Source organism: Arvicanthis niloticus, chromosome 22 (genome assembly GCF_011762505.2).
Source record: "Arvicanthis niloticus isolate mArvNil1 chromosome 22, mArvNil1.pat.X, whole genome shotgun sequence".
In the NCBI taxonomy this organism is placed as follows: Eukaryota; Metazoa; Chordata; class Mammalia; order Rodentia; family Muridae; genus Arvicanthis; species Arvicanthis niloticus.
Genome location: NC_133429.1, coordinates 32,236,030 through 32,260,154, shown reverse-complemented (window position 1 = coordinate 32,260,154; position 24,125 = coordinate 32,236,030). Strand labels below are relative to the sequence as shown.

At 35.4% G+C, this 24,125-nt stretch overlaps 1 protein-coding gene across 6 annotated transcripts in view; it reads left to right on the top strand.

Moving 5' to 3' along the window:
* Nav3 (neuron navigator 3) overlaps positions 1 to 24,125 on the top strand; it is a 712,871-nt gene that overhangs the window by 383,756 nt on the left and 304,990 nt on the right. For 3 of the 6 annotated variants that reach the window (XM_076920184.1, XM_076920183.1, XM_076920182.1), the window contains exon 1: positions 21,834 to 22,641. The exons of 2 other annotated variants lie outside the window; for them this stretch is intronic. In XM_076920184.1, coding sequence (XP_076776299.1) covers positions 22,399 to 22,641 — 243 coding nt within the window. In that variant the 5' untranslated portion in view covers positions 21,834 to 22,398. Of the gene's footprint in view, positions 1 to 21,832; positions 22,642 to 24,125 lie in introns of those variants that run through there. One more of the 6 variants, XM_076920181.1, reaches the window with a different exon arrangement.

Genomic DNA, 24,125 nt, shown 5'->3' with positions numbered 1-24,125 from the left:
TTAGAAACCTGGCATGCCACAGTCTCAGTTATACCCCATCTTTCTTCTGCTTAGATATTGTATGCAAGAATTAGAATAATATTTAAGAAATATTCATTTCTGTCTGCTGAAAAACATTGCCTCTAATCTCCTGCCTGCTTAGGCTGTGACATCCTGGATTTTAAATGTGAATGAGATCAATGACAGCTAGAGAGAAGGAAACAATTAATTTGAGAACTTATACCCCATCCCTGTTACACATGGTCTTTAATATCAAAAGCCCTAGCCAAGGTGGTCATAGAAAAATTTGGGTGTAAACACTAATGTTACGGATGTAACTTGATGGCGTTGCTTATTTTACAATGCAGGCAATGTAATAGATCTGAATTGATATAAGCTTCTACTTTGTAGACGGTACTGTGCTTTGCCATTGACCAGGTTTTTAAGACAAATATTTCATATAAAAATGATTTACCTAGATAACTTTGGACCTCATTTAAAAGTTAATACAAGTTTGCAGATGATAATAATGTAAGCATACACATTTCAAAGTTACAATGTTTCAAACTGATCGAGTGGAAGAACATCTTCCTGATACTCTGAATAATGTTCAGAATATACATCCAGTAACTGGATTTCCAGGGCTCAAGTTCTGATCCCCAAAGTTATTACCTCTGTGAACATGAGCAAGGCACTTCTCATCCCCTGTGCCTATGAAATACAGGCTATCCCTATGGGATTATAGTAAATTTCAACAGACATAAATACTATCATTTCTGCAGGTTTAGTGGAAGCATATTACAAGTGAATTAAAAGTTTACTTTCTGAAATGTTATTTAGAACGGTGTTGAGATGTATGAGTTATGTTACCCAGGTTTCAAAGCAACAGGCACACGTGCTGCTCCGGATGCTTGGTCTATACCTCTTTCTACCTTCAGCCGGTCCTGAGTGTGGTCCATAGATGCAGCAGAGGCATCATGGGAATTTGTCTGGCGATGGCCTTTCTTGTGTGTTCTTGCCAAGTGCCTTAACCTTTCTGCACTGCTGCTGCCTCCTCTATAAAAATGCTGACTTGGATTACAGGATCTCTAAGGTGCCTTTGGACTCTAAAACTCTATGCATCTGTCAGTGCACTTTGACTTAATGAGTTTTGCATCTGGGGCACTCTTGAGAGCTTCAAGCTTTATATTTTTAACAAAGACTTTTTTCAGGTGTTTCCTCCTCTGCGTTCCCACCCTCTCCCCTTTCCTCCCCCTTCCTACTATTATGTTGAATCTGTAGGGATTTCAGAAGCTTTGCATTCAGGTTGAAAAGAGGGAGGCTTTCCATTTCTAATATATTTATTGAGGTTCCAACGGATGAAAATCTTAGCGTTAAGAATAAACACAATAATAAACTTAGTAAGTGCCTCTTGTCCTTATCTTCTGTTCTCTGACTTCTCAAATTTCCTCCATAAGCGGCTTTCAATCCACGATTGAACTGAATTGAATAGAATTGGATTGGATTGAATCCCTTCCCTCTGGTCTTCTTAGGCAGAGATTTGGAAGCCACCATAGAGGCTCCCTTACCTCCCTTTCTCCAATAACAAAAGTTCAGCAACAAAGTTATCAGTGCATCCTGCTTATCTGAGTCACCTTTCCCATTCAATTCCTTTTGTTGTTACTTTAGGTGAGACTGCAATACGTTTTTGATTGGTTTAGTACAATTGTACATAGTCCCTTGCTCCACACTCAGACGTCTCCATTAGCTCTCTATCCATACCCCAAGGCTGGAATATGTAGGATTTATGTGTAAGGATTGCATTCATTTTTTTAACCAACTCATCATCAGCTTACCTCCCGCCTACTTAACCTGCTTCACAGAGTATTAGTTTCACTTCTTTGCATCTCGCTGTGCCCCAACTACCTTCTTCTCTCTGTGTTCCTTTTCAGCACCACCTGCCTAGCGTCGCTGTTCCTTTATTCTCACGCTGGACAGTTGATTTCTTTTCCTCGTCTGTTTGGTGACCTTTAGGCAATGACTTAACGTTCTCCAATGGCCCTGCATGACTCTGTATGACAGGTTCTACCCCTTAAAAATAAATTTTTATCTACCATACCAGCTTATACTCATAATAATGAGTCTCTCTTTGTTACCTCTACTCATTACTAAATAATAGACAATTTAGTTATACTTTAGCTGAAATGTACACTGAGTGTGTAGTATCTTGAAGTTGAAATAGTCTATACCAAGACAGTCATTTTTTGACTCATCAAGGAACCATAAATACATTAAATACATTAAACTGGCTTTTCAGGTGTTACTGGGTGTCTCTCAAAGACCAAACAGTAATTTTGTTTGTGGAATTTTAGTCTCATCCCCTACATCATTCCAGGCTTAGATTTGCAGGAGTGGGTGCTTTCAATAATGTCATAACTAAAGAGATAAGAGTTTCCTGGTAAAGGGGCTCTAAAATGCTCTGATCACTGGGGTAGTGTTTCTTGTCTTCTGGTTCCTGATATTTATAAGAGTCATCACATTTCAGTGGGATCTATCATCTGGGTTAATGTGTTGTTCATCTCTGCATCTGGACTGACTTGGCCCCTTCTCTCTCCCTTTCTTATTTTGGGGGATTCTCCTCTGTGACAATTTTCTGGCTCTGTACATCTGAGTATTTGCATTATTCTATAGATTTACCCCCAAAGGGGCCTTCAGGCCACATGCTCAACTCAGTGTTAGACAGTGATCTGTATTGATTGAAGTCATCTTCCCATCATGATTCCCTCCACTCACCTCATGTTTTTACACACTGAACATTTCCACATGTTTGCCCTTGAGTCTTCTCTGAATGGAGGAAGTAAAGGAAAGAAGACTAAAGGAAGCTGTGTCTTAACTTGGTGCTTTCATTGTTTCTATAGAATTATAAGTAATTTTCTCCAAATTAGTGCATGTTAAACTGTGCAATAAGTCTTTAAGGAAAACCAGATATAATTAAAATAATTGAGTAATATTTAAAAATCAAGCTAAGCCTATATTTTGCTTATGATTTGAAAGGACATAATGGGTATTTTCTAAAAATTTTTTTTGATGTGTGGTTATGTTGTAGTTTCCAAATTATTATATTAGGGAAAATACTGAATTGAGGTCAGGAATTTGTTAAGATTTAAGAATTCCTTTCAAGCTAAAAATCTTGGGCAAAAAAGTAAAACAGGTTAGTCTTCCTTTCCTATTATTTATCTTGACCTCTAACAATCTTCAACTCAGTCTTCCAAATGATAGTTCTTTCAGGATTAATCTAACCAGCTGCCTCTCTACAAACACATCATTTTAAAATCGGCTTTTATAGTATTCAGAGAACAAGGGGAGAAGGCAGAGATACCCGCATTTGAGCAGTGGCTTGTTTTCATCTAAAGTGTGTGGTGATGGTACAATATTTTCTAGCCCTTTGGTATATGGCTTCTCTTTTTATGTTATCTGTGTTATGGATGTTACCTAGACATGCTGTACAGCATAGCAGAGTCTAGAGACTGTGTCCATGACTGCAGCTTGCTGTTTGATTTGTGCCTCATGGAATCCTCACACGTTATCTTCTCCAGATCACTAAATAGAAATCCAGAGCACAAAAAGCTCAGTTTGACTAGCAAGTGAATAATGGAGCTGGCAAGAGTATTTATGGTAGAATAGGCTCTGATTTGGTTTTATTTATTTCTTTTCTCATTGTAGCCTTTAATAAAAGAACACCCTTAGCCGTCTGCATGAATTTGTAGGTGCTAAATTTATTAAAAATCATTACTGCATATATTATAGATTTTAATGATTGAATTAATACTTCAGTTTGTTGATTTAAATTTTTATCTAAAGTTTCAACACTGAAAATTTAAAACATGTTTTAGATTCATATATACTCTTGGATAGGTGAACAAAAAAAGTAGGTTAGGGTAGTAATACCAGATATGCAACTAAATATACTTTAATAAAGAAAAGTTAAAAGTAAGTTGAATAGTTGAATATATATATATATATATATATATATATATATATATATATATAACAGGGTCTGAGAAATCTTATGTTAATCTTCAACTCAGTATGTGGCTGAAGAAGACCTTGAACTTCTGATCCTTCTTCCTCCATCCCAAGTGCTGAGGTGCTGATATGATAGGAATTTGTCAGCATACTTCATGGATATGCTACTGGGCTCAAATCCATACATGCCAGGCATGCACTGTCCCACCTGACCTACATTTCTAATCCAGTATTTCCCACTTGATACTCCCTGTGGTATAGAAATTAATATAGCCATTAGTATATAACAATATTACTTTATAACTGTAAACACAGTGAACTATTATAGCCATATAAATATGTACTTGAAAATTTATAGAAGTTAGGGAAAATCTTCCATTTAATTAATGACTGTGTAAACATTGGCCTAATAATTTACCCTCTTAAGCCTTACTTTTCTTACCTCAGGAATAAGAGTAAGATTTTAATCTGACTTAAAATTATTTTACAGACAATTTAATTAGCCAAGATATTGTATGGTCTATTAATATGTGTATGCTGTATTTTAAACCTTTATTTTATCTTCAGAGTTTTTCCAATTAAGGTTATTGTTTGGATATATACTTTTCACAGTCTCATGATACTGTGAGGAATTTCTGGAGGATAGGCTTCATATAGGATTGTTTCACTATGTTCATCATCAATGTCAATGTGTCCCAAATATACATCAATGTATGAATTACTGAATTAATCATACGGAACTACTTTTAGCTCCAAATAATAATTTAGAAATTACTTCTTAGGAGGAGAATTCATGCGTCAGCCAACACAACATAATACAAGAAAACAAAAACATCCCAAACCATCATTTATTTGGAAAATTTTCTGTGGTTCTACTGGAATGGCTTTTGTCTTTTACATGTGTTTCATTCATGTGGTTTGCTAATGTAGATTTGGTGACTGGTGTTGGCTTTCTTGTGGCTTACATGTGTTTAAAAGATTAGTTTGAGTCTAAGAAGAAACAGAAAAGGCACATTCTGATTCTCAAAGGCCTTCTGCTTTCCTGGTTTCACTGAATGTTCTTGAGATGCAAAAGACTTGCTTATCTTCATGGCAGTTATTGGGTGGTAGGACCTCTTGTGTGGTCTTTAGGTCATTGGGGCTCATACCCAAAGATATGAAATCATAGGTAGTCCCCTTGCGCTCTTCAGTTTGGCTTGGAATGTGACCCATCATTCTGATAATCAGCTCTCTGTATGATGCGTTGCCTATATCTAAGGCTCAGAACAATGAAGCCACCTTGGACTCCAAACTTTAGAGTTGTCAGTAACAATTTGACTTTCTTTTACACTGTACACAGCCTTTGTCGGGTATTCTGTTGTACTAACTTGATCCTCCCAGTAGGATGACTGATATGAGAGGAGTTGACACAAGACTGTAGAGAAGAGTCACGAGTCAGTGGAAGGAATTATTCCAGTCCACATGCACACAATTTTTGAATCTTCAGGATTGTATAGAGTCTTTGTGTGAGATAGTTTCCCTGCTCATGGAATATAATCTAGCATAGAAAGGAACTTGGTTTTGAGAGTTTAAATGAATGTGGTCCTTTATTTAGAACTAAACAATTCAATTACCAATTCAAAAGTGACTGCACATCATTTTAGTTGCAATAATTGTTAATAAATGCTAATTCCTGTTGTCTCCCACCTATGATGCTGATAATGGTGATGGCTATGTATAACTTGAGGTGGGCCTTCAACTGTGTGGTTTATATATTGTTTTATTCTTACTACCACACTTTCTCCCTGTTAAATCAAACTTGAAAGTTAAGTATTATAGCAAAAAGAAAACCCATCAACTGTAATAGGGCAATAAATAGGATGTGGTCTTGTTTTTGCCCATCTATATCTGTTAAATGCACTGAAGATAATACAGAAGGGGACATAAATTACCTGCAATCCTGTGTTCTGTGGGATTTCCAAAGCAAAATGTCTTCACTTAGCTTTCTTCCTAAATGAACTTTTTACATTTTAGCCCGTGAACCCAATGATTATGTTATCTCCTTCAAAAACTCTTTTTTATTTTATTTTAGAGACGAGATCTCATGATAGAGTCCACACTGGCATTAAATCCATGATCCTGATGTCTAGGTCTCTTAGGGTGTGAGTTTATAGGTCTGAGATACCAGGATTTTTGTTTTCTAAGTTATAGAGAAAAGAAAACCTGTTGTTACATGTTTGTTTATTGTATTTGAACTTTGTCACATAAATTGGGTAGAAAACTTGTTTCCATTTTATAGCAAAGTCAGTGTAATGTGGCTTCTCCATGGTTGATTTTAAGCCAATTTGGCTCTAACTTTTGGCAAATATCTTGCTTCATGTATCATACTGCCTTTGGTTGGGTTCTCTATTGTTCGGATACAGCAAAGTTGAGTTGCTAAATATTTTTATTGGCTTGTCACTTTTGGCTCTTCTGAAAATATCAAATCACAGACATATTAAAACCAGATTGTCAAATGTGTGACTATTCTATTTGGTTCAGAAATGAGTAAAATTTTACCTTCCTTCTCTAATTTAATTTCAAATTCTGTTGGTTGGTATTCTGAATTTTGTAAAATATTTTACACATTATTTTAATAATTCTATTATATTTTATACAATTAATCTTCACTTACTAATCATTGAAAAATTCATTGGACTTAGAAGGGCATGTCATGGTTTCACTAGTAGACTGATAAAAGTGCTTGAATCAGAAGTCTTTTTTTTTTTTTTTTTTTTTTTTAAGACAGAGTTTCTCTGTAGAGTTCTGGTTATTGTAGAATTTACTCAGGCTGGTGAGATTCACCTACCTCTGCTTCCACAGTGCTGGGATTAAAGGTGTGCCTAGACTCCCACTTAGAGTTTTCTTACAGGCAAGCAGAGTTTTAATGGACTGTCCTTTCCAGCAGCTAATGTATTCTGGAAACCAATCAAAGTAAAACCATGACATTGTAATTTAAATGCTAGCAAGTGTGTTTTTTATTAAAAATCTTCATTCAGTACTTTTAAATTTATTTTTCCTTTCTACATTTTTAACAAATATTTCTTTCTAGCCACTGTAACTACAAATTGGCAAAAATTAAAACTAAAGCTCATTTTCTAGGTTTTTATCTGAGACTTCTTTCTGTCAAATTTGTTTGTTTTTTTTTTACTTGTTTTTCTTTGTTAACAAATAACTAGCAATTTCCCAATCATGTAAAATGTAAAAAAATTAAGTGACTTTTGAATTCATATTTCTAGAGGCTACAGAAATTACCCTGTAGTTAAGAATGCATATTGTTTTTCCAGAGGACCAGAGTTTGGTTCCCAGCACCCATGTCATCAACTTGTATGCCAGTGCTGGGCATTCATTCAATGTCCTCTTGTGGTCTCAAGAGAACCTGCAGTCACATGCATGTACACCCCCATGCATATGTGTATTTAATAATGTATAGATATAATTTATAAAATAAATTTAAATAAAAATCAAATAAAATAAAGTGAAATAAAACCAAATTTTTTCTGATCTAGCTAGTGATAGTAAAAATCAATTATATTTATGAAGAGGAAAATGTTTTCATTCTAAATATTCATACAAAAACATACCATGTTAAATATGCTTAATCAAAGGGACTTGAAAGGCATTCAGTCAGCCTGGAGAGGAGTTTGGGGCCAATCAGCTTGGAGAAGAGTTTTCAACCACAACAGCTGAATTGAACCAGCCAGCCAGAGTTTAGAATGAGCTAGAATGGCTAAGCTTATGCAGTAGTAAGCCGGTTATATCAGGTGAATAGAAATTACTTTTACATTCCACCATGATGGAGAAATGCCCCATTAGTTACTAGCATCCCAATCACTAGGCATTACTGATTTATCTTTTCCTGAAGTTTGTGTATATCTGTGTATTCTCCTTCATTACATTTGAAGGAAATAGATCAAATTTGAAATATTTTCACTGAAAATAGTCCTGCGGAACACAGATCCTGTTGACAAAAAGGACTTAAGGAAAACAGAATATATGCGCGTTTAAGGGATGTTTTGAAAGGAAACAATGTATACTCCTGGTTTGTAACCACATGGCCCGACTGGAGCGGTTCTTACTGTTAATACCATTGTTAATTCCATCAAAAGGTAACATGGTAAAACTTCATTGTTCTCATTAGGTCAATGACGTTTTTACTTGAGTGTAATATAAATACATTTGAATGAGTATCAGAAATAAGTCTGTGGTTTTGCTCTTCTCAAAACTGCAACACAGCTTCATGACTCTGCAAAAACAGTATTAGGAACTAGTTTGGAACCAGGAGATGTTCAGGTGCAGCCCTAAAAGAAGGCAGATTCCAGTTTTCTGAGTTTTCCAATGATTCCCAGGGCTTGAACAGGGCTGGTATTTGAGAACATTACAGAACCACTGTTCTGATATCCTGCAAAAGTTGTCCGATGAAATACTAATAAATATTTAAGGAGATCGGCCACAGGTCAAGAAAGAAGCCTCATGGCTGTTTGTGTGTAAGGCAGAACTGATGCTGGCGGAACATCCAAACATGCCCAAGCTTTTCCTGCCCTGCAGCAAATTTTGCAAGAGTCTACTGGGAAGTTTTGTCTCCAAAATTTGCTTTTTTTTTTCTGCTATGGTCTATCACTGAACTCCACACTAACCAAAGTCTCCACCATGCAAATTAAAGAAAAATAAATAAAGAAACACCAGGGTGGTGAAGATCTCTATTTGAAAAACTACACCAAGAAAACATGACGTAGGACTCCAAGGGAAGGGCTGATTTATAGCCAAGGAAAACAAGCGATATATGGTAAACAGAAGCAATTAGAGACAGGAGGAAGGAAAAATACCAGGGCCTCAGAAGAGCATCCTGTCCACTCAAACTGTGTCCTCGGGAGCAGAGGCCCACTTTCCTCGTTGAGGAGTCTGAAATTGCTCATTAGTGAGACTCACCTGTAATTAAAACACAACAACCAGAAAGTAATATACTGGATGAGCAATTTAAAAACAAGTCCAGAGGTTACTTTAAGGCTTTCCCTGTCATTGATGTTTGTGGGTTCATGTATATCACTGAAGTTGGGAGACTTCAGGTGTGCTACAGCGTGACTCTTCCGTTTCAAGAGAGGAGAGAGTTCTTCATTTCCACAAGCCGTTCCAAATTTGCTACCATGTAAATTAGCAGTACTAGGGGAGGGGCCCTTGAATTAGGTCTCAGGGGAATAGTCTTGACTGTCCAAGAATGGCAGTATACTGGCGTGGATACTGGCTGTTATAGCATAAAGTATCTGTGATTCACGGCTGGTTATATTTACAAGTCAGACATCCCTTGTTATTTCCAAGTCAAGATTTTAGCTGAATAAAAAATGCAAAAAAAAAAAAAAAAAGCGACTAGTGTGTTTTAGTTACAACTGCTGTTTAGCTCTGCATGGGTTTTTATTGATGGGATTAAACTTAATTACATTGTTCAATATCAAAGCAGGTGAGCATATTTTTGGGTTAGGAAAATACTGAAGTGGATAGAAATGTGATTTCTGTTAAAATTCTGAAGTGGTGAAACTTGAATATCTTGCCCTGTGAAGACATTGCTGTTATTATCTGATTATTATCCTTTACTAGAATATGCATATGTATATTCAAGAATATATAGTAAATATTGAGGATTTTCTTTTAAAGATTTGGGAATCCCAAGTTCTTTACAATGGTTAAATATTTTGAATATAATGCATTGAAATTCCTGCTTCAGCTAATGAGTGGCTTTCCAAATTATGGTCTCCAGTAAGTTGCAGCTTTTAAAAATTATATCATACTCTCATATAATTATCACTTTATATCAAAATATCTTAGTTCTAATTTATAGTGTGGTCATGGTTTACAGAGATGTCATAATTCATCAAATCCCTTTTCCTTACATCTCATCTCCACATCATCTCTAAAAAATTACAGTGTAATTTTTAAGATTGCCAAGTATGACCTATCAAAATGAGATCTTGGTTGTAGCCCTTTGCGACTTCTACACATTTCAGTAAAACAATAACCTAATGTCTAAATACATAGGATAAATGTCTATTAATATTCTATAGTATTTAAAAATTTTATATAAGTCACAACAGAGTAAGACATTGAAATACAGTTATGTTTTATGTAAACTTGGTATCATATATCAAATGATTTTCAAGAACATGCAGTTAAGAACAGGATACTAGAAAATATGAGATAGAATTTCAAAGTTTGGAAAAGGTCTAATAAGAATAATTGTGAGTGAATAAATGGAAATTCATTGTAATTGCAAACATGATGCTTAGAAGATGACCCTGTTATTCATGTGAAGAAGTTGAGAATGAATATTTAAAATCCTACAGCAGAACATGTGGAAACCTAGATCATAATTTTATAAGAGATTGGACTCTTGACATGTTTTCTAATATATTCTACATTCTTAGTATGAGTTGTCCAGTGTACATGATGCACCCTTAAGATTTTGCCTTAGTTTAGTGAGAAAGAGGTCGCAGTGTTAGAGAAGCAAAGATTTATCCACCTGATTTGATGTGGATACATACAAGGTCATAGTTTATAGTTTTTATGTGATGATACTGGGTCACTGTTTATGGTAGCCTCTTGAATGATGGTAATATTCTCTCCCCCCTCCCTCCTTCCCTTCTTCTTTTTGAGTTATTTATATCATATCATGCAGAATTTCTGAATCTAATGTAAGCAAAAATGTTAAGTGAAGCCACCAGGAAGCCTACTGATGATGTATTGTTACTGACATCAGTACTGCTCAGTGACTATTTGTAGATTGTACATGTGTCAGTCGATGCCTTTCTAACTCTCTGTGCCATGTAGGATCAATTACAACTGTGGATATATTGTTTCGTCCTGCTGAACCTCACTCTTACATCCTTCTTCCTTTCCTGCTGTTCCTGTTTCCTCGGCTAGAAGAGGAAAGGAATGTGAGTTGTATACCATAGGAAACTGGTTAAATAGATATTTTGGGGAGATAAATAATGTAGGTTTAAAACTTATTTTCCAATTGAGATCTGTATACATTTGGATCTTGAAGCTATAGAGACATAAACTTACTGAGAAACATTTAAAGAGAGTCAAATGCTATATATGCATTGACTTTTAAAAATATTTCTTTGTTGACCAACTGAACTGGTTGTGTCTTCATGGATGACATTTTATCTGCTCTGCCTTTTGAAGTCTCATTTTACTTCAATTCTTTATCCAGTTCATATTGTTTTTACCATATTCAGGGTGAATTGTTTGTTATAGACCCTTAATGCTAATTTCCAGTATACGCTTTAGTGATTCCTTCATGTAAGGGTTCTTCTCGGAGCTCAGAGGATGAGGAAGAAGTGGTATCTAGCAGTGAAATTGGAATGAGAGAGCAAGGAAGAACAAGTCAGCTTAACCCTGATCTCAGTGGTGCAGCTCACTTTAAGTTTGCCTGTAACTCCCACAGCCTCCTTACTAGCCACTAATAATTTTACAAGTTCCTGGGATATTCCGTGACAGGGGAGGAAGCCCTGTTCCTTGCCAGAGATGCCTTGTTTAAATCAAATACTTGGGAGTTAAATCCAAGAGGAAAAACTGCTGAGTTTGCTTCACATCGTTTCTTTTTTCATTCATCAAAGATTTCTTGGGAGCCCTTCTCAGTGATGAAGATATTTTGCAAAGCAATTCTGGTGATGCTTTCGGGACCCTGGTATACTCTTGCTTTCAACACAAGGAAAATGCTAACCTCATAGGAATATCTTTCCCAGAGCCCTATACTTTGCAAATGCCAGACGTGCAATCAAGTGGACACTGTACCTTATTGATCACTTTTGTGATATGCTCTTCTTCATATTCTTCTTATATGCACGTAACTTATTACTTACTTAGTAAGATAGCTCTTAAAACTCAGTTATTAGATTAAACTCTTGAGGATAAAAAGCAATGCTAGTCTCTACATGTATCCCATTTTAACATGCAGATGAGTTCAACTAGGTGAAAGCATTCCTAAGGATCTCTCAGCTTTCCTGGAGTATATTTTTGTATAGCTATCGTCATCAGGAAGGAAGAGCCTAGCAATTGTGGAATCTGATATTACTTTTGGAGGACTGGGATGGGACTTTGAGATTGGGAAAAACGCCAATGAATTGAAAACTGATTTGAGAGGAGATAAAGAAAGAGAAGAGGATAAAGATTTGCCTTCTGTTTGCTCTTGTGTTGTTTGATTGTTTTTGTGTTGTTTTTTAGAGAATAAGTCTTGCCCTATAGCCCAGGTTGGCCTTTAGCTTCTAATGAGCTGCCTGCCTTTTCATATCAAATACCACACACAGGTAGTAAATGGCAGTCGAGTTTTCTTTGAATATAAGCCGTAATAATTTAAAGAAGATGAAAGCTTTATTATTTAAACAAAATTGTGCCAATAAACTATATATAAATAAACATATACCCTCTCCTAGCTTTTTTTCTTATATGAATTTCTTATATTGAACTTTTTAGTTGTCATTAAATAAAATCTTCCAGTAAAGTTAAAATAATTGATATTTAGGTATATTTTTACTCCTAGGCATGAATATTACATTTAAAGGTTTGTACTTGTATTGAAACTGTACACATTTTTTTCTGCGTTAATACAAGTTATAGTATAAGCTGCTTACCTGTATATATCACTCCATGCATGAGACTTAAGAGTAGAAAACACAGAAAGCCACAGAGTCTTGATAAATTCTATCCAGGAATCTTACAATAAATGACTGCCTGGCCAGAAAGCTTTACTATTTGACCTTTAATCAAAATTTGTAAAAGAAATACAACTACAGCTTAAAGCACATATTGGCCTGGGCCTAATGTCATTCTCCTAATGTCATATAGATCCAGGATAGGATCTATATGATTCTATCATAAAAATATTGAGGGGAGAAGGTAACATCTTATGTCCCATGTTTAGCATGGTGTTTCTCCCTTCTCATTTAGGAGAAGACACATCATAGGACTTCTTTCATGAGGATGAGGGATATGAACATTAGAAATAGCATTGTTCTACAAAGAACTGTAGATACATACTTCTCTAGTGTGAGTGATTCCAATCATTTTTAATTTTCTTGTGGAAAATAACATATTCTCTAATGAGCAGTTTTAACATGTCCTAGAAAGCAGGGTAATTGTCTTTATGAGGGCAGAGACCATTCCATTCCATTAGAGTTGTGAAATTTCCCATTTGTGTTTGCTCGAAGATTTTTTTGTTTTTGTTTTGCTTTTTGTTGCTGCGTAGGCCTGTTTTATTGTCACAAAAGGACATTGGGCAGTGTCTTTGCAGGGACTGAATATGTGTTTGCTTCCATCTTTTACTCTCAGTGACCCTTGGACATGTTATCAGATCTCTGCAGACAGTACAGTTAACCAGTGCATTAATCCAGGATAGGATCTATATGATTCTATCATAAAAATATTGAGGGGAGAAGGTAACATCTTATGTCCCATGTTTAGCATGGTGTTTCTCCCTTCTCATTTAGGAGAAGACACATATTCAGCAAAATTCAGAAATATCCTTGAGTTTTTTATTTTTTATTATTTTACTTAAAGGAAATAAGATGTACTGGAGTTAAAGAAAGCTTAATTATTAAAATATTAACAATATTAAAGCATAGCACAGTTGCTTCTTTCTGCAATTCTATGCTAATATGTAATGTATTACAGTTTCAAAAGTGATACATGTCCCAACCATTGATCAGAGTTTTCAGGTCAGTCCACTTCAGAAAATCTAATGTACTTGACCATGAATGACTTGAGGTGTGAATTATCCTCTGCTTTCCTTAAATAAATCAACAATATATCTATTATATAATAAAGTGTCAGTGGGATTTGAATTGATTGAGTTCATGCTTCTGGTTGCTGTTGAAAAAGGTAACAGCAACAATTATTAGCTGCATAAATATTTCTGAGATTATTATAATATCACTAGGAATGTTCATAAGATTTTTGGTATTCATTTTGCTCATAATCATTTTTCTCTTAGGTAAAAAGTTAGCATTAAAGTAACTATGATATAAATATTCCAAATATCCCCCTCAGACAACAAATAGCGGCAAATATTTCTTCATGATGTCTACAACAATAACCATTTAAAGGAAATGAAAGCTTTAATATTTAATCAAAATAGTAATAAGAAAATATAAAATTACAGATATCCCACATTTTTTTCTAATATGATAATTTACTCATTGTACATTTCAGATGCTATTAAATAAAATCTCCAAGTAAAGCTAAAATATTTAGACTTATTTTTAGTAATAAGCATGCACATTACATTAAAAGTTTATATTTGCATTTCAATTGTATATGATTTTTTTTACATTGAAACTAGTTATGGTATATGCCGCATTAGTAAACTATCTGTTTTGTATTAGCCTTTATGATGAGTATAATAGCTTAAAATAAACAAATTGACAATGAGGGAATTTCAGAAAGGTTCCTTTATAAAGTAGTGGGGATTCTTTTGTACATCTAAAGATGCCTTGTCTCATTTCTCAGGAAGAAACTATTTTATATTTTATATTCAAGTTATATTTTTCAACTTTATAACTATTTGTGTTTGTGTGTGTGTGTATATGTATGTATGTGTACACACACACACACACACACACACATATATATATCAAATATAATTCTTCAAAGCTACTTGTTTTCCCTACTAATGTGATTTCTATATACAAGTCTTCAGTGTTATTGGAGTACTGGAATTTATCAGTCAAATTATCCGAGTGATTTTGTTTGAATAAAACAAACCAGTCGACCCAGCTCCATCTGTGTATGTTTTTGACTTGGCAGGAGGAAGGCACATCTCCCTGAGACTATCCATATACAATGTGGTTCCCAACCTTAGTACATTTGCTTTTCATTACTGTTTATAGCTAAGGGGCCTTCTGAATTTGGTGGGTTTTATTTGATCAATTTACTAGATCAGTAGCATAGTATATATTGCCATATAGTGCATGTAGACGGTTTGCAGTTCTCCCAGGCACTGTGTTCATTTGCAAAAATCAGTTAAGTACCTTATTGTGTCTTTTGTCCATGTTGATTATATTTTTAACCAGTTGGTGAACTTTCTTTAGCCTTGCTTCAAATCTATAATTTAGGCATATTTAGATTATAAATTATCTTCAAATATAACATGAGCTCAATATTTTTTAGTGTTCCAATTCCCCTCAGATATTTGATTTTTATGTCAGCTTCAGCTGCTGCCTGGTTGGGGAGAAATTCAAGAGAGGTGGGACATAATCTTTATCTGGATGATTGGGCCACTTACACTGAATTAATTCATTAGATCAATTGGATTTTATTATCATGTTCAAGTTAGCATTGTGATTCTGTGTTGAGTCAAACATAATTTGTCCCTTATGGAACATTTTAAATAGGGTCTTTCACCCTCTGTGCCATTTCTTCTAAAGTAGATGGTTTGCAATTTGTCATGAAATTTTATCCTTTAAAATACCCATTGGCATTAAGGTGTAGTCCAGCGAGATTCTGTCCTTGCTTGAAAGGTTGGCTTTAGGTGTGCCAGGAGCTTCTGCCGTATTTCCTGTTAAATTTAATAGAGGTAAGCTAGACAGGAATGTATCCCATTGGACTTTTCATGCTTCGGCATTTGTGCTCGGTTTTGTAAAGCTGATGATCCTGGTTTTATTATACCCCTTGACTTCCACCTGCTAATTCAGCGATTTTCAACCTGTAGGTCATGACGGTTTTTTTTTTGGGGGGGGGGATGTCAAACAAACCTTTCACAAGAATTGTCTAAGCATATCAGAAAAGGCAGATATTTACATTACGATTCATATCAGTAAAAAAAAAAAAACAGCTATAAAATAGCATGGAAAATAATTTCATAGTTAGAGGTCACCACAGCATGAGCAACTGTGTTAAAGTGTCCACAGCATTAGGAAGGTTGAGAACCACTGCTCTAACTCAAGAGACTAATTCTTCTTGTGATATGATACTGGCATCTAAGGAACATGGACTTCATGTATTGTTCTAAAAAATGTATATGATTTATCTCTCTGCTTCTCACTGCATCCCTTAAATAATGCAATTTTTTTTCATTTCATAAAATACATTTCTGCCTACTCCAAATTCTTAGTAGATCTCCTAATTAATTAAATAGGTACCTGGTGGTTGGAGACTCAGCTTAAGAACAGATTTCCTCAGCTATCAAATGATAAATTCTGTAAACTATAGATCTATAAACTATAAATTCTATAAACTATAGATTCTATAAAGAAAATTGATTTATTTAAATGTGATTATCAGAGTTTCTTTTATTACCATTATAACTCTTACTCTGGAGGATTAGGTTAAGTCTGATGGAGTTTTAGCAAGGATTGCATCCTGGTGATGGGTTGTTGAACTGCATTGGAGAAAACTCATTTTGAACTTTGCAGTGTGATATCTGACTAAATGTGACTTTAGTTTATTAACTTCTTGAGGAGGTTTAAATTTAGGTATTTGAAGGGAAGGTCTTATGTAGCAGAAACTACCCTTTCAGTTATGTGTAGGTGAGACCTCTGATATGATAAGGCTACATGATTGTACCACTATAACTGGATCCAAGTGAGTTTTCCCCTCTAGTTCTCAGAGTAATGGCATTCTTTAGATTGGAATGAGATGACAGGTATAGCTACATACTAGATTTTTCTCAAAGTTAATTTTGGTAGTAGATGTTGTGAAATAGAGTTAGTTAGTAGTAACTATAATTTTCAGTTCCACATTTTTATTGGTTATTTTGTTTACTTATGTTTCAAGTGTTATCCCCCTTCCCAGTTTCCCCTTCATAAGCCTCCTAAGCCCTCCCTCCTTATCCTGCCTCTATGAGGGTGCTCCCCTACCGGCCTACCTACTCCTGCCTCAGCACCCTAGCATTCCCCTACCCTGGGTCATTTAGCCTCCACATGACCAACAGGCTCCCCTCCCCTTGATGCCAGATAAGGCCATCCTCTGCTACATATCCAGCTGGAGCTGTGGGTACACCCTGAGTACTCTTTGAATAATGGTTTAATCCCTGGAAACTTTGGGTGGTTTGGTTGGTTGATAATGTTGTTCTTCCAATGGGGTTGCAAACCCCTTCAGTTCCTTCAGTCCTTCCCCTAACTTCTCCATTGGGGATTCACAACTCCACATTTTAGTCACAATTAAATGTGATTGCCTAGTATGGCAAAGAACCTTTAAAGCAAAAGCTAACAAATATCATATATATATATATGTGTGTGTGTGTGTGTGTGTGTGTATACATATACATATACATATACATATATATATATATATATATATATACCTTTATTTTTCATTTTGATTATTCTTAGATTGTCAGTGTGTTCTATTTCAAAATACTTTTCCAAGGTGCTACTTAAACAATTGTTTATTGGTAAATATGTTAATTATGAAGGCTTAATGTAGACATTACATAGTTCTGTGAAGCAACATAAAGCCAGTCCTATAATTTATTCTAGGTCAAAAGAAGCAGAACAGTGGGAAAACAAATCTCTAATCCTGAATGCTTTGTACTCAGTAGGAATTGGGAGTGAATTCAAGACTATTTATAAAAGAAGACTAAGAACCACAAATTGGAGTTGCCTGTGTTTTAATCTTGCCTGACTTCACATGTACCTTTATTTTCTTTCAGCTTTTATATATTTGTGAGTCTCTTTTCAGATTTCAAAGGCAAGCTCATTGGCTCAGAGTCCGCCTTCCCACTGGACTTTTCCTACCATTTGTAATTAAAGTCTTGCCAGCTTTTCTACTCAATTATTTTTAAATAGTTCTACACAACACTGCATTGTTGGGTGGTCCAAATTATCTCCCAAGGTACCGATGTTACTTTTGCTGGTGATTTGCTCTAAAAATTTGTATATATTTTGAGTGATATTCCTAAAATAATTTTCCTCACAAGCTCTTTTATTTTAGTTGGGCCATCTTGCTTTCCATGTGAGGATCTTAGAAGGTACATTTCCTTCTATATCACTTTAAAACCATGGTGGGAACATGAGCAGTTTTTAGCTCAGTAACTTATTGGTTTCTAGAATTTGCAATGTGTTGAATATTTTGTAAATTATGAAGTACTTTCTCAGAGACTACAAATGACTGTATCATGGCTAGTGAGGGTTTTATTTTTATTTTTCCATTTTACAAAGCCCACTGAACTGATTTATCTTTCAAAAAAATTGTTCAAGAATTCTTACTTGTGTTCATATTTCTTCTAAGCTGCATCAGCAAGAATATATGCATTTTACTTTACCTACCGAGTCTTTCAAATGTAGATTATTTCTTCCTTAAAAATAAAGAGTAAGCAAAAATATCATTTAGTAGAAAGTCAATGAATTACTTAAGTATATAGCAAGCTTGTATATTACCTTAAGCCTTCAGTGAGGAATATCATTTATTTACTATAGCATTTCATTTAGTGTAATCCTAACACAATCATGATTATGCTACTTAACTCAAGAATGCATGTGTATTAAGCATTCATTTATTTCTCTTCAAACTTTAGATAATTTCAGTCTTGATTATATTTGGTAAATAGAATATCCCATTTTCTAAATGAGTAAAACATATGAGAACAAAGTCTGTCTTTAAACATTTTTGAAGAGTTACCCCTCCCTCATCTCTTCAGTCACCCATCCTCTTTCTCTTGGCCATATCTCTCTCTTTTCATATCACGTATATTCTATTCTCCCTTTCCCCTTAAGTTATATACCAATGACCTCTTGCTAGGTACCTTGTTTCCATATATGTTCCAAAGAAGACACCAAAAATTTAAATATTTGAAGCTAAGATCCACATATGAGAGGAAACATGTATTGCTTTTATCCCTGGCCCTGCTTTACCTCACATATATTTTCTACTTCTATTTATTTGCCTGAAATTCCATAATTTTATTTCTTTACAGATGAATAAAGTTTATATACATATATACATATATATGTATATACGAATATATCCAATAAATGACCAATTCATCAACTGATAAACATGTAGGCTCATTCCATTTTTTTGCCGTTGCAAATAGAGTAGACAAATGAAAGATGATATTAAAAACTCATATTGAAAGTAGTACTTTGTATATTAATCAAAATATAATTTAAAGAGTCTAGTTTAAAGGGAGGATACCCTTTATTTACAGGTAAATAGTGCTGCTCCTAGAAGCAATGGGTTCCTAGACACAGATCTCAATGCCACATGCCGCAAACCTCCATATGCATTGTTGGTTAGAGAGGTCCCAGAGACCCCAAAACAAAACGTGTTCTTGCTATTACACGTAGTCGCCTATCAGAACGAGATCCCGCTGCTGAGAAAACATCTCACATCTTAGTTACGAGACACGGAATAATGAAACCGAAACTAAGGTAGAAACGTCCTCCATACTGGCTAACTTTCTTCGTTCCTGAGGTTAATATGTAATATGCTAGGAAAAGGGGGCGTCACAGGATTTGTTAGGCTCTACAAATACAATACTAACTTCTCAGGCAAGCTGTGTCTACCAGTACAATGTTTGCATAAGTATTATGGAGATAACCAACTGCTCTCTGAGAGAATTCAGGGTCTTCAACAGGAGGAAATTCATAGATAGTATGAAAAAAAAAGTAAAAAAAAATCTTCAGTAAAAAAAAAAATCAAGACTGGAAAAATTATAAGGTATATCCACAGATAAATGGTACTCTTTGTCTTAGCCAAAGATATTTCTCTATGCAGTGAATGGTAGTGAATGCAGACACTTGTCTAACAAAATACTAAGAATAAGAGGTAGATGAACCATCATGCCTAAGCAAGACATTCATACCACTGTTCAAAGGCCATGGAGACAGTGTGAAAGAGAGGACAAAGGGAATATAAGAGCAGAGACAGACAGACAGACAGACAAAGACAGAGAGAGGTAGACAGAAAAAGAGAGAGAGAAACAGTTGAAAGATGCTATCTTTTAGGCACAATACAGACGTTGCTATCACGAACTCATAGTAGCTACAGTCGCCTGTACTGAGTCTATACAATATGGATGCCTCACAGGTTAGACATGGATTAGGAAGAGACTTAGGAAGCCTTATCTCTCACCATTCAACTCTTGGCTATTGAAAAAAAATTCTAGGAGAGGAAAAGTTATTGCTTTTAGTAACAGCTGGTGGGCACCAAAGGCCTTGATTTAATTCAATAGAAAACAAAACAACAAAAACAAAAAACAAAAACAAAGAAGCACAAATCTGCAGAAATATGTGAATGTGATAAGTTGTGGGGAAAATGAGAGGTCTGATGGTGGTGAGAGGTAAAAGAAGCTGTGCAGTCTAAAACTTTAATTTCATCAAAGGAATTCTTCAGTAGAAACACAAGGGATACAAAGTAAAGTTCATCTTATTGGTAAAAACTACTAGGAAAATCCCAATACTATAACACACACATGATGCTTTACTAACTAATGGGAAATTTCCTAGGTGTACATTGTGTTTTCTAGGTACACATTGTATTCCAAGACAATGATGCCTGTATATTCCATGTTTTATTAGCACGCCTCCTTGCTTATATTTAGCCAAAATGGAATCTGATATGATTGCAATAGAGAGGTTTTACAAATTGAATCAGCAGTATTGAGTAGAGATTTGGTAACTTTTTTAAAAAATGTAAAACTTTAGGTGGGGCTAAGCTTAGGAAGCTATTGTTTAAATCACTTCTTACTTGAATGGTACAAAAACCTCTACTCTCTGTCTTCATGAAGTTCAGTTTCATGCCTCAGTGTACCTCAATCAAAATTCTTTTTGTTATCAGGGAAACCATGGTTTCCTGCTTTTGAATTCTTAGTCTCACCAATAAATGCAGATACAGAAGGAAGCTCAAAGACATTTTTTTTTTTGAAGTGTGAAGGTGAAACAACCAGACACGCAAGCTGAAAATTCCAACAGCCACAAGAAAGAGGAGATGGAGAAAAAGTTGTGAGTTTTAAGATAGGCATAGAAGTCAGTAAGAGTGAGAAATTCCAGGGTGTTTAGGGAAGTCATGCTTAGACTTAAGGAATTGAGGATGATCTGAGTTCTGAAGGCTCCTGATTCCAGACTTTTTTCCCCAGAGCAAAGGATCGTATCAGAGATACATTATTAGATATGGAAAAAGAGATGGCTAATTAAGAAAGAATCTCAAAATGAGAGTGGTCTAGTGAGCTGAGGGAAGAATTCCTGGGAGGTCGTTTAAAGATACTGACCTCTCCAGTTTGAACTTGTTTTTGACCCACATGCCCCAGGTAAGGAAAGTTATTTTTTCTGCAAAATGTCATCTTTTATTTATTCTTGATATTTTTGCCACTTGTCTCTATTCTGCCACATTTTTACAGAGTATTGACAGTAAGTGTATACATTCCACGAGATTCCAGTGGTTACTTACACTAGCTCCTGCTGTGCTTAGCCCCCGGTAACTGTTGTGTTGGACATTGCTGTCCTGGGAAAGGGAATACCGTCATTACATTTAGAAATCACCATGCATCTAATGCCTGGCTTCCTGTGTTTACTGCAGTTTGTAACATAAGCAGGCGAGGTCTGCTGAAGCCTTCAGCTGCTTTAGCTGGCTGTCCTATTACTCCAGTTTAGCCTGATTTCATGGGATGAAACAGAATGAACACCGTGGCTCCTGGCTGTCAAGAGTGAAAAATAGCTGGAAATTAGACAAACAGCTTCATTGCTGAAATTGTTTCCGGGCTAAAAGTTCTTCCAACAGCTGTTTGTTTTGGACAGTGACCTGTTTTTTTTTTTTTTTTTTTTTTTTTTTTTTTTTTTTTGCTTTAGAAAGAGAATGCAGGCTGGTTATTTCTGAAGTCAGGAAGAACTCTTAGCCATCCACTATTGTGGTCTTCTGGCTTCTTTGACAACTAAGCTGAAACTAGACTGAGGGATTTTCCTTTGTTCCCTCCTCCCCCCACCCTGACCTTTCTCCTTTCAAAGATCAAACTCAGGCTGCTGCTGCTGGAGTGAGAAGAAACCAAAGCGTGGAACTCTATAATCCTACAGAAATGGCTTTGTAGAATTTATTTTGCAGACACTAACTTGCTGAACAGGAGAGAGAGAGAGAGAGAGAGAGAGAGAGAGAGAGAGAGAGAGAGAGAATGAATCTGAACTAGCAAGACAGATTCTCAGATGAGAAAAAATTCTGTCTCTTCCTGAAAGTTAATTTGAAAGTTATTGTCTGTCTGTCTGAGTTTCTTTCTTTCTTTCTTTCTTTCTTTCTTTCTTTCTTTCTTTCTTTCTTTCTTTCTTTCTTCTTTCTTTCTCTTTCTTTTAAATCCAGATGACTGCTAGTTTTGCTTAAAGTTTTTTTTTTTTCTTCTGGAACTACTAAAGCTGGAGTCTACCAGACTGAGGTTAGGAGCATTTTCTTTGGCAACACAAAGATACTTTTATAGAAGCCATGCCTGTCCTTGGGGTTGCCTCAAAACTGAGACAGCCAGCTGTTGGGTCAAAGCCTGTTCACACCGCTCTTCCAATACCGGATCTTGGCATCAGTGTGTCACAGCGCTGTTCTTCAAGACCTTTGGAATTTGCTACACCGGAGTGCTCAATGCTTTCTTGCCAGCTCACATTAAAATCAACCTGTGAGTTTGGAGAGAAGAGAGCCCTGCAGGGAACAGCCAAGGAGATCGAAGACAGCAAGGTTAGTAGCTGAAGGTCACTGTAGACTTAGAAAACACAAAGAGAAACTTCTTGTCAGTTGCACCATTAACTTTGGGAGATGGTGACTCTTAGAAGGACTCTGGTATAAGTAGGGGGCAGAATTATGTGAGACAGAATTGAACTTGCAAACTGTAGTTTAATGTATAGTTGCAAAAGTCATGAACAAAATTCTGAATATCTGTATAGGATAGCCAATATTCTTATTAATGGAATGAGTAACTGTTTATTAATGTACTTTCTCCTAGGTGTTAGTGACATTCACAGGTATAAGAAAATGAAAACCTATTCTCATATACATTACCTATAAAAGGAAATCTCTGTAAAATCCCTTGTGGATGCCCTCTTCTTTCTCCAAATGTCATCTGCAGGATTTGAAGGTTTGAGTGCTAGCTGCTTTTCTATTGTAATGTGAAGAAAAAAGTGAAATATTGTCCCTCTTACTACACATTTGTCAGGATTTCTGTTTGCAAATTGAAACACTGCTGTTTTTCTTATTGCTGACATTTTTATTTTTAACTATTTATTTTCTGGTGTTTTGAGAGCTCTTGGGTACTGAGCCTTCTTCAAATGTTTGCTCCAGAGGCAGAGTGCTAGCACAGCCTGGCAGGTGAAGCCCTTTATTGGAGATGGATCTAAACCAGTGTTTCTCAACCTGTGGGCAGTGACCCCTTTTGGGGATTGAATAGCCCTTTCACAGGGTTCACATATAGGTAGGCTGCTTATCAGATTACCTTACAAATCATAACAGCAAAATTAAAGTTATGAAGAGGCAACGAAGATGATTTTATAGTTGAGGGTCACCATGACATAAGGCACCGCCATAAAGAGTCGCAGCTTTAGGAAGGTTGAGAGCCACTGCCCTAAACCTTTGTAAGTATCCCTTGCAGTGTATCATTAAACCCAGTATCAAGTTTTGTAAAGTTTTGTAAGTTCATCATCTCATCCCTCACTTCCTAGGAGATAATGGCATTTATTTTTGCCTATATACAAATGTTAGCTGAAAATGTAATCGAGTGTGCTTTATATTGGCAAACTAAGACTATGATTGCAAAAGAAAGCTAGTCATTTTATCTAGTATATGAGGATAAAATTAGATATGCTATCTATTTGGATTATTTTCTTCTCTTCAAGTTTTTAAACTTGGCCCAGATTTACCTTTCTCCATAAAATATTCAGATACTACCTACTTTATTGTGATTTTTTTGGTCTGTAGAAATTCCTATAGAGTCTATGTTTGTCATTCCATGTTTAATTATATGCATAATATATATCAGTATTCCAGCTAGTGAAAATAAAATCTACATAAGATAGATAGATGGTAGATGGAAAGATGATAGCTAGATAGCTAGATAAATATAGATAGATGATACATAGATATAGATAAATAACTAGATAAATATACATAGATAGGTAGATGATACATAGATAGATAGATAGATAGATAGATAGATAGATAGATAGATA